Source organism: Suricata suricatta, chromosome 17 (assembly GCF_006229205.1).
Source record: "Suricata suricatta isolate VVHF042 chromosome 17, meerkat_22Aug2017_6uvM2_HiC, whole genome shotgun sequence".
Lineage (NCBI taxonomy): Eukaryota > Metazoa > Chordata > Mammalia > Carnivora > Herpestidae > Suricata > Suricata suricatta.
The window spans coordinates 11,590,176-11,604,233 of record NC_043716.1 but is presented as its reverse complement, the minus strand read 5'-3'; the positions used below and the strand labels follow the sequence as shown (position 1 = coordinate 11,604,233).

The 14,058-nt window shown below is 42.3% G+C and overlaps 1 protein-coding gene across 1 annotated transcript in view; it reads right to left on the bottom strand.

Moving 5' to 3' along the window:
* DHRS7B (dehydrogenase/reductase 7B) overlaps window positions 1-13,739 on the bottom strand; it is a 62,898-nt gene extending 49,159 nt beyond the window's left edge. The window contains exon 1 of the mRNA XM_029928563.1: window positions 13,682-13,739. Within this exon, the coding sequence (XP_029784423.1) occupies window positions 13,682-13,701 (20 nt within the window). The 5' untranslated portion in view covers window positions 13,702-13,739. The remainder of the gene's footprint in view (window positions 1-13,681) is intronic.
* Window positions 13,740-14,058: the final 319 nt, after the last annotated feature.

The window sequence follows — 14,058 nt, the reverse complement described above, 5'->3', positions numbered from 1 at the left end:
GGGAAGATTTGTAACCTCTTTACCATACCAGAAGTCTTCCCAGCCCATTCCAAGGACTTAATAGAATTTTTTCTACTGATAGAAATTAAAATTGATAACACAAACCTAATCCAATGGAAATTATGTCTCTCAAATAATCCTATCTAAATGTATTCATAATCAAATACTGCTTGTCAATTAGGAACTTCCAAAAGAGATGGCTTATAAGATGTGACGTGTGGCCAAGTGAAATTTAAAATGTTGAGGGAAAAACATAAATTTCAAGTTTAGATCACCGGGAAATTTGCTTCTTGTTCTAAGAATTTGCATTTCCTCACTTTATCCAGCATCCCTGGCCTGGTGTCAGCTGCTGCAGTTGTCCAATCATGCCTTCCTTCTAATACAATTCAAAACCAAATTTTGTTTCTTACAATTCAGTGGGATTTTTTCCAACAAATAATTTCTCTCTAAATTTGTCTGTCTTGATTCTTACCTAAGATCAAGTTTCCAGCTACCATTTTCATTGAGATATAAATGGGAGATGTGAATACTAATTTAAAGTAGATATGATATAGCAAATTGTCTTTGGAACCTGGCAGACTTAGGTTCAAATACCAATAATCAGATTAACTAGGTAAGTATCTCTAGACAAGTTACTTAATATTTCTGCCAATTTCCTCATCTGTAAAATATGTCTAATACCTGCCTCACACAGTTATAGAAAGGATTAGACATGATAGCACTTATTGGGGTGCCTGGGTGGCTCAGTAGGTTGAGCAGCCAACTTCGGCTCAAGTCATGATCTCGTGGTCTGTGTGTTCAAGCCCCGCATCAGGCTCTGTGCTGACAGCTCAGATCCTGGAGCCTGCTTCCGATTCTGTCTCTCCCTCTTTCTCTGCCCCTCCCCTACTCACTCTCTGTCTGTCTCTCAAAATAAAATAAAGACATAAAAAAATAAAAAAAAAAAAGAAATGATAGCACTTATCTCTACAATTGCTGAGTTATCTACTTAGAAAACTGCTAGGTAATGTCAGGGCGAAAAGAACCAACAAAGAAAATGGATAAATTAATCTTCCTTGCTATGTCCAGCACTCATGGGTGACCAAATTAACTATTTAAATATCCTCATCTCTGCTTATCCACCAATTAACACTGAAGTGACCTTCTCTTTTATCCACCTTAGCATTAACTGAGACAGTTTTACACTGCACAATATTCTAACACACATAACACACTAGAGAACATAACAGTTTCCTACAAAGTTGCATTTAAATTTTATTTTGGGGGGCATCTGGGTGGCTCAGTTGGTTGAGCGTCTGACTTCAGCTTAGGTCATGATCTCACGGTCTGTGACTCTGAGCCCACATTGGGCTCTGTGCTGACAGCTCAGTGCCTGGAACTTGCTTCGGATTCTGTGTCTCCTTCTCTTTCAGCCCCACCCCAGTGTGCAATGTGTCGCTCTCTCAAAAATAAATAAACATTTAAAAAATGTTTTTAGAGGCACCTGGGTGGCTCAGTCAGTTAAGCGTCCAACTTTGGCTCATGTCATGATCTCATGGTCTGCAGGTTCGAGCCCCACATTGGGCTCTGTGCTGACAGCTCAGAGCCTGGAGCCTGCTTCAGATTCTGTGTCTCCCTCTCTCTCTGCCCCTCCCCAGCTCACTCTCTGTCTTTCTCTCGCTCTCAAAATAAAGACATAAAAAATGTTTTTAATGTTTTTAAATTTTATTTTTTTAAACAATTTTTGGAGCATTTACTAAGAAATACTGTCTGAGAAAAAGTTAAGTATCATAGTTTTTAAATTTATATATTGAACTTTTAAAACTCTCCACCTGGGACACCTGGGTGGCTCAGTCGGTTAAGTCTCCAACTTCAGCTCAGGTCATGATCTCACAGTTCGTAGGTTCGAGCCCCGCGTCAGGCCCTGTGCTGACAGCTCAGAGCCTGAAGCCTGCTTCCGACTCTGATCTCCCTCTCTCTCTGCCCCTCCCTGCTCATGCTCTGTCTCTCTCTGTCTCAAAAATAAATAAAAAACATTAAAAAAATTTTTTTAACAAAAAAATTAAAAAAAAATAAAATTCTCCACCTTTTCTCAGTATAGAGTCCTTTGAAAACCTTATTACTGTTGAATCTGCTAAAGTACAAGTTCATACAGGTAAACTGTGGAAATGATATCAGGAGATCCATAAACCCCCTCAAGTCCATCTGGACACCACAAGTTAGAATACCTACCTTTGCTGGAAAACCCTTCTGCAATGCAAATATTCACCTTTTAAACCTGAGTGAATTAGTACACCTGGATTTCCAGAGGTCTAGATTCCTTAAACGGAGGCAGCCCAGAAGTACAAATGAAATGCAAATCACTATAATATCACAATAGTGGAGCAACTGATTTGGAGTTGCCACCATTTACTTTCTGTTCTACAATGGAACTTATCATCCCCTTTGGGTCCCAGCTCCTCTACCTATAACATAAGGAAATAATCCTCATTCTCCACATATCTCAAGATAGTGATGAGGTAAGAGATAAAGAGCTAACCGTTCCTTGTATATTATAGAGTGATGAAAGGAGTCCATTGGAGTTAGTTACCCCAGATGCTGAAAACATCCTGCACTGCTGCATGTTTACCTAATGTGGGTGCTTCTCAACCTGAAAGTATGAAATGAGATGAAGAAGAAAGCCCAGATTGTCTGGTGCCTCTAGCCACAGTTCTTGGAACACCTGGCTGTGCGTGATGTGCCCACATGTGGTCTCTCTCTGGTGGCCTAAGCCCCTTGATTCATCTCTATGTTTCCTGTGCCAGACACAAAGCGGATATTCAGTAAATCCCGCTGAATGGTGAACAAATGGACGGCAACGGCACATGTGAAATGAGCGAACGGAACACCTGTAGCACCCTGGGCTCCCGCATGGTGCTCCCATCTCCTGGTTTTCAGGAGCTGGAACTTCAGGCCCTAGTCACTATTCCAAAGAGTCGGCGGAGAGCAGAGACTATACCACCTTGTGCAACCTACTGGATTGGGCCCTTGAGAGGTGCACGTGCAGGTATGTGAGAACCACTATTTGTCACAATTTGTAAATCTCCAGGTTGAGAAGACAGGAAAATGCACACCCTTTGTAAAGATCTGGAAACTGACAGGAAAAGAGGGACCGTGCTGCTTGCCGATGCTTCTTATGTATTACAGAATGCTACAAGATCTAAGGTCACAATCCTTCATTCCCTTGAAAATGTGGTCGAAATTGCTATGTATCCCAACTCCTCAAGCCAGAAGTACATTTCTATATCCAATGTAATTAATCTTTTACCCATTCTGTGACTGTTTCTAACACACATGACAACTTTAATGGAGTGAAACCATATTACACAGATGTCCACATTATACTTTAAAAAAGTAACTTTTAGCTTGTTACCATAAATGGCTATTGTTTGAAGAAAAATATTAATAACAATTACTTTTAAGTTTTTGCATCGTACTGGGTTACATACTCCATATCCATGATCTCATTTCATCCTCATAGCAACCCTGTGAGGTAGGGATGATAGCTATTTCCATTTGCTAAATGAGAAAAGCACTTGAAATCACACTACTAGCAAATGCCAGAAGAGAGATTTGAACCAGGTATTCAGACTCTAAAGTTCACATTAGCTGTTAAGTACATCAAATAATAATAATATTAACACTGCTTTAGTTGCAGCTTAAAACAGAAAGAATCTTAATACTGTCTAGGAGATGAATAAATCTCTGTACTCAGCTGAAATCACCCCCCACCTCCCAAAATACAAGGGCTTTTCTGCAAGAATTGAATGTAAACAAGCTAAGTGCTTAACAGGAACTCAGTACAATTTCCTTGATTCAGCTTAGCAAATGTTTTAAGCCCATCTGGACTATAACACCACACTCACAGAGCATTCTGAACCAATAGTAGTTTCCTAATATACCCTGCAGTTTAACAACTGCTAAGTACTACTGACATAAACCTGGAAAAACTTACCTCTTCCTTCAAAACTTTGTGTTCCTAGTGCAAACATGACCTTAGCAAACGAGTTCAAACTACTGTAAGCAATGTTTCGTTAATTCAGCTGCTATCAGCAGACCTCTACCTCCACAAAGCAGATGAGTAGACAAGTCTCAGGTTACCATGAACTTAAGAAGGTGAGAGGAAGAGCTCAAATAGAATCCAAAAGAATTTATTCAATTTCCTACCTTGGTAGGTGGCAAGAAGCTTCCAAGCTAAATTTATATGCCATTCAAGCTCAACTTTCATCCTCATGTTTATGGCTTTCCAGAATAGATTCATGGAGAGTTCATTTATGCATTAAAATCATAACATTATCCACAAAAGAAAGGTCTCATATATGGATGACTGGGGTTACAAACAAAAAAAAGGCCCAAAATGGAGTCACATAAGCTAAACCCCACATCATCAAACCAGAAATGGAATCTTAAACCAATCAGGAATCATCTGGTTAACATTATGGAAGTAATTTGTCTGACAGACCCCTGCCTCCCCTAAAAGAAAGTGACCTTGCCAATACCACTCCACTTTTTGCTTATATAACTTCATTGTTCCCATTCCTTCTGCTTATAAAAGTCTTTTCATTTTGTACAGTTCTTCAGAGCTCTTTTCTGCCTGCTAGACACAATGCTGCCTGATTCATGAATCACTGAATAAAGCTAATTAAGACCTTTACTTTTTTTTTTTTTTCTAACTTGAGAACGAGAAAGAAGAGAGCACAAGTGAGCAGGGGGCAGAAGGAGAGGGAGAATCTTAAGCAGGTTTCATGCTCAGCATGGAGCCTGATGCAAGGGTCAATCCCACAACCCCAGGATCATGACCTGAGCTGAAATCAAGAGTCAGATGCTCAACTAACTGAGCCACCCAGGTATCCCAAACTAATAAAATCTTTAAATTTTACTTAACTTGAATTTTGTTTTTTAACTCTGGTTAGGACTGAGAAACGATAAGAGTTCTGGCTGGAAACTACCAGCAGGATCCAGATCTAGATTTTTCTTTAAATCAATGTATAAGAAATTATGGGCAGGATTTGACCATTGGAGGGCGTCCTAGCTATACACAACTACATGGAACACACTGAAAAGTCACCTTCAGAATAATCCTCATTCTTGTGTATACTCTAACCCAACATTTTACTGCACCAAAAGTATAAATAAATTTTTAAAACTGACTTTTCCCTGTTGCCAAAAGGGAACAAGATCATTTCTTCCCCCTCTTTTTTCTTAGAGCTTTTTTTTTTTTTTAAACCTAGTACTTATAAATCTTTCCTCTGTCCCTTTGGTATGTATGCAAATCTTTTTAAAGGCTAAATAAGCTAGCTGCAGAACTCAAGAATGTTTTTCTGAGACTCCTAGAAGTCATCTCTTTTATTTATTTATTTTTTGAGAGAGAGAGTATGAGCAAATAAGGGGAGAGGGAGGGAGAATCCTAAACAGGCCAGAGCAGAGGCCCAACACCGAGCTCACTTGGGGCTCATTCTCACCATAAGATCATGACCTGAGCCAAATCAAGAATCAGACGCCTAACTGACTGAGCCACCCAGGCACCCCAAAGCCATCTCTTTTAAAGAACTTACCATATTCAACACCTGAAAAACAAATAATCCAGTGAAGAAATGGGCAGAAGACACGAACACTTTTCCAAAGAGGACATCCAGATGGGCAACAGACACATGAAAAGATGCTCAACATCACTCATCATCGGGGAAATACGAATCAAAACCACAGTGAGATACCGCCTCACACTGGTCAGAGTGGCTAAAATTAACAACTCAGGAAACAACAGATGTTGGCGAGGATGTGGAGAAACAGGAACCCTCTTGCACTGTTGGTGGGAATGCAAACTGGTGCAGCCACCCTGGAAAACAGCGTGAAGCTTCCTCAAATAATTAAAAATAAAACTACTCTAGGACCCAGCTATGGCACTACTAGGAATCTATCCAAAGGATACAGAAGTGCTGATTCATAGGGGCACATGTGCCCCAATGTTTACAGCAGCACTTTCAACAAAAGCCAAATCATGGAAAGAGCCCAAATGTCCATCAATTGGCAAATGGATAAAGAAGATGTGGTTTGGGGCTCCTGGGTGGCTCAGTCGGTCAGCTCAGGTCATTATCTCGCAGTTTGTGAGTTCGAGCCCTGCATCAGGCTCTGTGCTGACAGCTCAGAGCCTGGAGCCCACTTCAGATTCTGTATCTCCTTCTCTCTTTGGCCCTCCCCAACTTGTGCTCTGTCTCTCTGTCCTCAAAAATAAATAAATGTAAAAAAAAAAAAAAAAGATGTCATTTATATACACAATGGAATACTACTTGGTAATGAGAAAGAATGAAATCCTGCCATTTGCAACAATATGGATGGAACCAGAGGATATTATGCTAAGTGAAATAAGTCAGTCAGAGAAAGACAGATATATGTTTTCATTGATACATGGATCTTGAGAAACTTAACAGAAGATCATGGGGGAAGGGAAGGGGGAAAACAGTTTCAAACAGAGAGGGAGACAAACCCATTAAGAGACTCTTAAACACAGAGAACAAACTGAGCGTTGAGAGTTGGGGCAGGAGAGAGGGGGAAATGGATGGAGGGCACTGAGGAGGACACTTGTTGGGATGAGCACTGGGTGTTGTAGGTAAGTGATGAATCATGGGAATCAAACCCGAAACCAAAAGCACACTGTATACACTGTATGTTAGCTAACTTGACAATAAATTATATTTTAAATAAACAAATACATAAATGTAAATATAGAGGAAGACAGTGCCTCAGCTCCCTGTCAGGGTAGGAGTTGAGCCTACATACCTCTATTATCTGCACAAAGACTAAAGATGTTTTATTTTACCTTCAGATAAAGGCAATTAATTAGTACAGATGACCACCACAAACTACCAGGTGAATTTAGGATGAACTATGAAAGCATGTACATCAAATGCTGCTGTCAAGTCTTCTTAAAGATTATCATTAATCTTGAGACTTTATATGTAATGCATTGTAAATGGTAGAATTTCCTTTTTGTTTTTGTAATCTCATTAGCAGATTTCTTGTGATGTATCCCAGCTTGGGTTAATGCTCATCCAATGATAAAACTAGTTTCTTTCATTACATATTTGTGAAGACCATTTCTTAGGTCGGTAGATTTTATCTTCCCCAAAATAAATGTGTAGAAATTCTACTCTCTACTGGGCTACCTTACTGCCACTTTCCTGACCTTGATGGTCCCTCAATACAAGAAAAAAAATTCCTCCTGGACAAGAGTTTTTAGGTATTTAGCCCATTACTGTCATCTGAGTGCCAGATACTCCTTTGTCATTGCCTCTGTGATACCTCCACCTGGATTATTTCAAAGACAACCTTTTCTAAAACTAAACTCATGTTCTTCCTCCAGGGTTTCCTATCACAGAAGCACAAGCCGGAAAAGAATTAGCCCTGACACCTCCCTCTCCCTTCTCACCCCAGAATGAACATATTATCAAGCACTATTGATCCTACTTCTTAAATAGCTCTCAAATCAATCGACTTTTGCCTTCATTGAGGAGCCAAAGTGATCTTTCAATACACAGACCCACTGATGCTACTCTCATGACTGAAAATTTTCAATGGCTTCCCACCATTCTTAGGATAAGTCTTAAATCCTTGGTATGACCTAGGAGGCCTGCATGGTCCGACCCCTACCTACCTCTTCAACCTCATCTTCCTGACTCCCTCTCTCTGTGCCCTCCAGACCCTACCAGGAGCTTAAACTCCATGAGGATGAGACTATGACTATTTTTTCATGCAATATCTCTAGCACAGTGCCCAGCAGTAATAAATGCAAAATAAATGTATGTCGAAAAATAATGTTGATAAAACAATTGCAGCATCCCAAATGGAAGGCAAATAAACATTAACTAAATTAAGGATGGTGAAGGAAAAGAATGTCCTTATACATTTGTACCCCAGATGGACCATAATAGGGCTATAAATGTTTGTTAAATCATTTTGCAAGTCAGAGACAATATGATGAAACAAAGCATTGGCAATTCATTTCTATTTAGCTCTGTATGCTAATTACCAATGCCGATTACATCTCATAATTAGGTATTTATCCCTCGTCTCATCCCCAATCTCCATCCTGTAGGCAACCAGAGGTCTAACCACATGTCTGAAGAAGGAGGTTGGATCCAATCAGAACTGGAAAGTAGATATGGTTTGTGGAACTGACTATAAATAAATAAACCAAGTCTGGGGAGCTCTGCTGCTCTTAGGGTTAGACCCCTACCTACACTGTGTGTTTGACTTGGGCAACATTCTCCATCCTTTGGCCACACAGGTCTTTCAGCAACTACAAGACACGAGCTGCTCCTATTCTCAAGGCTTTGCACATGCCCTTCCCGCTCCCTGGTAGCTCTTCTTTGCCCAGTTCACCTCCAACCCAGTCCTTAAAGGTCTCAGCGAAGTATTTCCTCAGCAAAATCTTCCTGGTCTCTCCTCACTTCCTCCCACATCCAAACGGTCCCAGTATTCATTCTCAGAGCACCCTCTACCGACCTCCAGAGCATGTACAAGTGTCATTGATATTTAGTTTGTAATTCTTTCTGCTTCCATTGTTAGACTGATAAGCAACCCAACAACTCTGTCTATTTTGACTATAAGTATATCCCAAACACCCAGAAAACTGCTGGTAGAAAGTAGCAAATACCTGCTAAATGAAGGAATGAATGAAATACATAGATAAGCACTAGTTTTGGGAGTACATTGAATTGACTTTGCTCTTACTAGCTCTGTGCCTTTGTATAAATTTCTTACCATCTATGAGCCCATTTCTTCCTCTAAAAAAAGGTAACTGTTCCAACTTTATAGGGTTATTGTGAGAATTGAATAATCTAATAAAATGCTTAGTATAAACTGTGCCACATAACACTCAGTGGATGTTAACTATTTTTTTTAAAGAGTGGAGGAAAAAAGGAATTCATATGCTCTTGACTAAAACCCAAACACAGCTCCTTTATTTTTTTCCTGTTTTTTATTTATTTTTGAGACACAGAGAGAGAGCGTGAGTAGGGGAGAATCAGAGAGAGAGGGAGACACAGAATCTGAAACAGGCTCCAGGCTCTGAGCAAGCTGTCAGCACAGAGCCCAATGCAGGGCTCGAACCCATGAACCGTGAGATCATGACCTGAGTCGAAGTTGGAGGCTCAACCAACTGAGCCACCCAGGCGCCCCAACACAGCTCCTTTATACAAACATATAGTTGCAATTCTGAATAAATATTTTAAGTACACTATAGGAATGTATTATCTAAAAGAACTCTGGGGGCGCCTAGATGGTTCAGTCAGTTAAGCATCCAACTTTGGCTCAGGTCATGATCTCACAGTTTGTGTTTTCGAGCCCCACATCAGGCTCTGTGCTGTTAGCTCAGAGCCTGGAGCCTGCTTCAGATTCTGTGTTTCCCTCTCCCTCTGCTCTTCCCCCACTCATGCTCTCTCTCTGTGTCTAAAAAAAAAAAAAAAAAAAAAAAATTTTAAATAAAAGAACTCTGAAGAAAAGAACATAGGAATAACTTCTTTGACATCAGCTACAGCAATTTCCTTCAAGATATGTCTTCTGAAGCAAAGGAAACAAAATAAAAATAAACTATTGTTAACTGCATCAAAATAAAAACCTTCTGCACAGTTAAGGAAACAACACAACTAAAAGACAATCTACTGAATTGGAGAAAATATTTGCAAATGACATATCCGATAAAGGGTCAGTATCCAAATAGATGAAGAATTTATAAAACTCAACACCCAAAAAACAAATAGCCCAGTTAAAGAATGGGCAGAACACATGAGCAAACATTTCTTCAAAGACATCCAGATGGCCAATAGACTCAGGAAGAGATGCTCAACATCACTCATCATCAGAGAAATGCAAATCAAAACTACAATGAGATGTTACCTCACACCTGTCAGAATGCCTAAAATCAAAAACACAAGAAACAACAAGTTTTGGTAAGGATATGAAGAAAAAGAAAACCCTCTTGCACTGTTGGTGAAAATGTAAACTGCTGTAGCCACTGTGAAAAACAGAATGGAAGTTCCTAAAAAAATTAGAAATAGAACAACCCTACAATCCAGTAATCACATTACTGGGTATTTACTCAAAGACTATGAAAGCACTAATTCAAAAGGATATATACACCTCTAGGTTTATTGTAACATTATTTACAATAGGCAAATTACGGAAGCAGCCCAAGTGTCCATCAATAGATGAATGGATAAAGAAGTGGTATACACACACACACACACACACACACACACACACACACAAAATGGGGTGTTATTCAGCCATAAAAAGGAATGAAATCTTGCCATTTGCAACAACACAGATGGAGCTAGAGAGTATAATGCTAAGCAAAATAAGTCAGAAAAAGACAAGTACCATATTTTCATTTGTTTCAAACAAGACAACACAAAGAAGGAAAAGAGAGACAAACAAATGGAGTGCCTGGGTGGCTCAGTCATATAAGCATCTGACTCTTGGTTTTAGCTCAGGTCATGGTCTCACGGTTTGTGAGTTCAAGCCCCACGTCCAGCTCTGGGCAGGCAGCGCGAAGCCTGACTGGGATTCTCAAGCTTATGCTCACTCTCTCCCTCTCTCAAAATAAATTAAAAGAGAGAAAGAGAGAGAGAGAGACAGAGAGAGAGAGAGAGAGAGAGAGGGAGAGAGAGAGAGAAAAACAAACAAACAAAAACACTCTATAGAGAACAAACAGATGGTTACCAGAGGGGAGGTGTATGCAGGAGGGGTGTGAAACAGGTGAAAGGAATTAAGAGTGCATTTATCTTATGAGCCCCGAGTAATACACAGAATTGATAAATCACTTTACCTTACACCTGAAACTAATATAACACTGTATGTTAATTACACTGGAATTGAAATTTTTTAAAAATCAAGAAAAAAGTTACAAAAAAAAAAAGAACCCTAAACAGATCTGTTCTGTAAAGCCAAGACTCTTCTTAGATGTGAAGTGATGATGCATTTATTCGGCTTGCACACTCTTGTATATGGTGTCAGTTTCTTTCAAAGCAAAGCACATGAGCAATCCATTACTGCAAGGCAGTGCACTCCAGACCTGGACTTCAAAGCCTAGAGGACTTCAGTCCAGCTGTGCTGACGATGGCCCAGAACATGTAGATAAAACACCAGGCTTTTTGCCTTTAAGATAAGTGCCCTTTCCTCCCAGTAGGAAATGTCATGCCTTCATGAGAAAATGTCCCTTCGTTCCAGTGTTGTCCGGCATCCTAAGGGACCCCCCAACACTGCTTCTGTTCTCTCTCAGATTCTCCAAATGTAGACAAATCATTTGACTTCTCTGAGCCTCAATTTCTTCATCTGTAAAAATGGAACTGCAATAGTACTCCCCTCTTGGGTAAATGGCTCAGTATATGCCATAAAATTAACATAGTAACTACTGTAGTAGTGTTTCTACCAGGTTCCTAATCAATCTACAATCCAGAAAAAAATTACAACAAAGATCCTTTCCAATGGTATGTGTTTTTTTTCCCCCAAAGACTGTTTTCTACAATAAAAGAACCCCCCCCCCCAGGAATAAAAGGAATGATTCTAATGAAGCTTCAAATGTGGCAAAGGAGGGGCGCCTGGGTGGCTCAGTCAGTTAAGTATCTGACTTCGGCTCAGGTCATGATCTCATGGTTCGTGGATTTGAGCCCCGCATCAGGTTCTGTGCTGACAGCTCACAGCCTGGAGCCTGTTGCAGATTCTGTGTCTCCCTCTACCCCTCTCCCACATGCTCTATCTCTGTCTCAAAATAAACTATACAAAAAAAATTCTTTAAAAAAATGTGGCAAAGGAAAACAATGAAACAAATTAGGTGGTCTTCTGCTTAATGACAAAGAATTCAGCAAAATGCAATTTATGTACATCCATCTTTATAATGCCTCCCTTTGTTGTTGTTGTTGTTTTAATGTTTCATTTATTTTTGATACAGAGGCAGAGCATGAGAGGGGCAGGGGCAGAGAGAAGGAGACACAGAATCTGAAGCAGGCTCCAGGCTCCGAGCTAGCTGTCAGCACAGAGCCTGATGCGGGGCTCGAACCCAGGAACGTGAGATCTGACCTGAGCCGAAGTCGGAGGCTTAACCGACTGAGCCACCCAGGCGCCCCCATAATGCCTCCCTTTGTAGGAACCCCTATAGGGACTACATAAACTGTAGTCAACTGCTAATCTGGAAGTCTTATCGCATTGTTCTGGAGGATAGCAAAATGCCATCCCAAAAAATCCCAGCAAGAAGGAGCACGGAATCTTACTGATCCCCCGACCGGAGCCCAGTCATGACCCTACATCCTCCCATCCCCACTCCTTCCCATCATAAGCCTCAGGAGAAATAAAAAGCGTCACTACCTTGAGAAACGGTTGGGGGACCTCTGTATGTTCATAAAACTATATTATGACAAGGCTCCAGATTACCTTTTGAATAATAACTTCTTTAACAAGGACCTCTTCAAAGGCACCCCCTCTCGTACCAGAATGACTAGATTTTACACAGTTCTAAGAGTCTGCCTCCTCCACTTCTTTTTGATAACTCCACTGAAAGCATATGAGATACCACCGACTTTGCTCTTTTGTGGTGAGGAGTAAGAGATGTCTACTACAGAAAACATTCTGGTGGGTGTTCAAAAACCTATTCCCCTCCCTATCCTTCTCAAGAATTCCATCATTTTACTCATTGTGTGTTTGGATCACCAAACTGAGGATCCCTTTTTCCACCTGCCACTGCTTTAGAAACTGACTTCCTCTTTGTTCTCCGCACCACCAACCCCGCCCCCGCTCCACCTCCCTACAGGTTGGAAGACGTGAAAAGCATTTCCTGCCAATTCCACAATAATCAATTATTCGCTCACTAAACACAAGTGTACATGAAGCCCAGAAGTTACTCCAAAAGTAATTTCTCAATTCTTCATCACTATACCAAAGGGAACTTAAAGAATTCTGCAGGTACCATTTATTAACTACTATGCGCCAGACACTGGGGCGGGGAGGGGGGTGTGCATTCAACAGGCAATCTCATTCACGTTTCACAACAACCTCACGAATATGGGCGTATCATTCCCAAAACTACAGCAGAGTACACAGGGGCCAAGAGTTTAAGGGATTTGCCCAAAGTCGCACGGCCAGGAAGGGCAAGGACTGGACGAGCAAGGTAATAAATTAGCCCCCTGCTGCGGGCGCCCGGCAGTCAATACTCTCGCCCGCCGTGCGAAAACGGGATCTCCCCTGGTAACCGCAGGTCTCTGACACCGGGCTCCAGCGCCACCGACTCCAGCGCTGGAGCCCCGGTCACGGCCGCGGAATCGGGGAGAGGGACGGGCCCGAGCCGGGGGCGCACAGCCCACGCTCGGCGAAGCCCGGGCGGGTCGCAGCCCCTTCCGGCCGCACACAGGCGGAACCTCCGCGAAGGCGCCGGCGGCCCAAAGGGAAAGCGCCACAGGCGGAACTGCAGGCTAAGTGCGGGCGCCGAGTCTTCCCTCTGAGTGACGGGCGGCGGGCAGCCAGAGGCCCCTCGGGGTCCGCGGCCTCCACCCCCGCTTCCCTTCCCTCGCCCGGGGCCGAGAGGGCACTCGAGTCGGGACACGCCCGCGCCTCTCAGCTCCGGGCGCGTCCCTCCGCCGCTCGCCACCAAGGTCGCTTCCTCCCTAGCCCCTACCTGGTCGCCTCAGTGACCATGGTCAATCAACTTCGTCCTCCCGCCTCGGAAGTGACGCGAACCTCCCTCGCCCAGCCCGTGCGGCTCGGCCCAATCACGGCCTTCGGGCCGCGCATGCGCGCCGGGCTGCGTCCCTCTAGGTGCGGGCCGGGGGCGCAAGACACTGAGGTCGGGAAGGCGAACTCTACCGAATTGCTTTCCTTTCGTCTTCGGGAGAGCAATTCGGAAGGTCGTGGTATGGGTTTCGAGCGCTCTCCCGGTTGGCGTGTTGGGGGTGGGGTGTGTGTGTGTGTGTGTGTGTGTGTGTGTGTGTGTGTGTGTGTCCGGACCCTGGAGAATATCTGCTACAGTTATCAAGACTTATAAATTATAAAGAC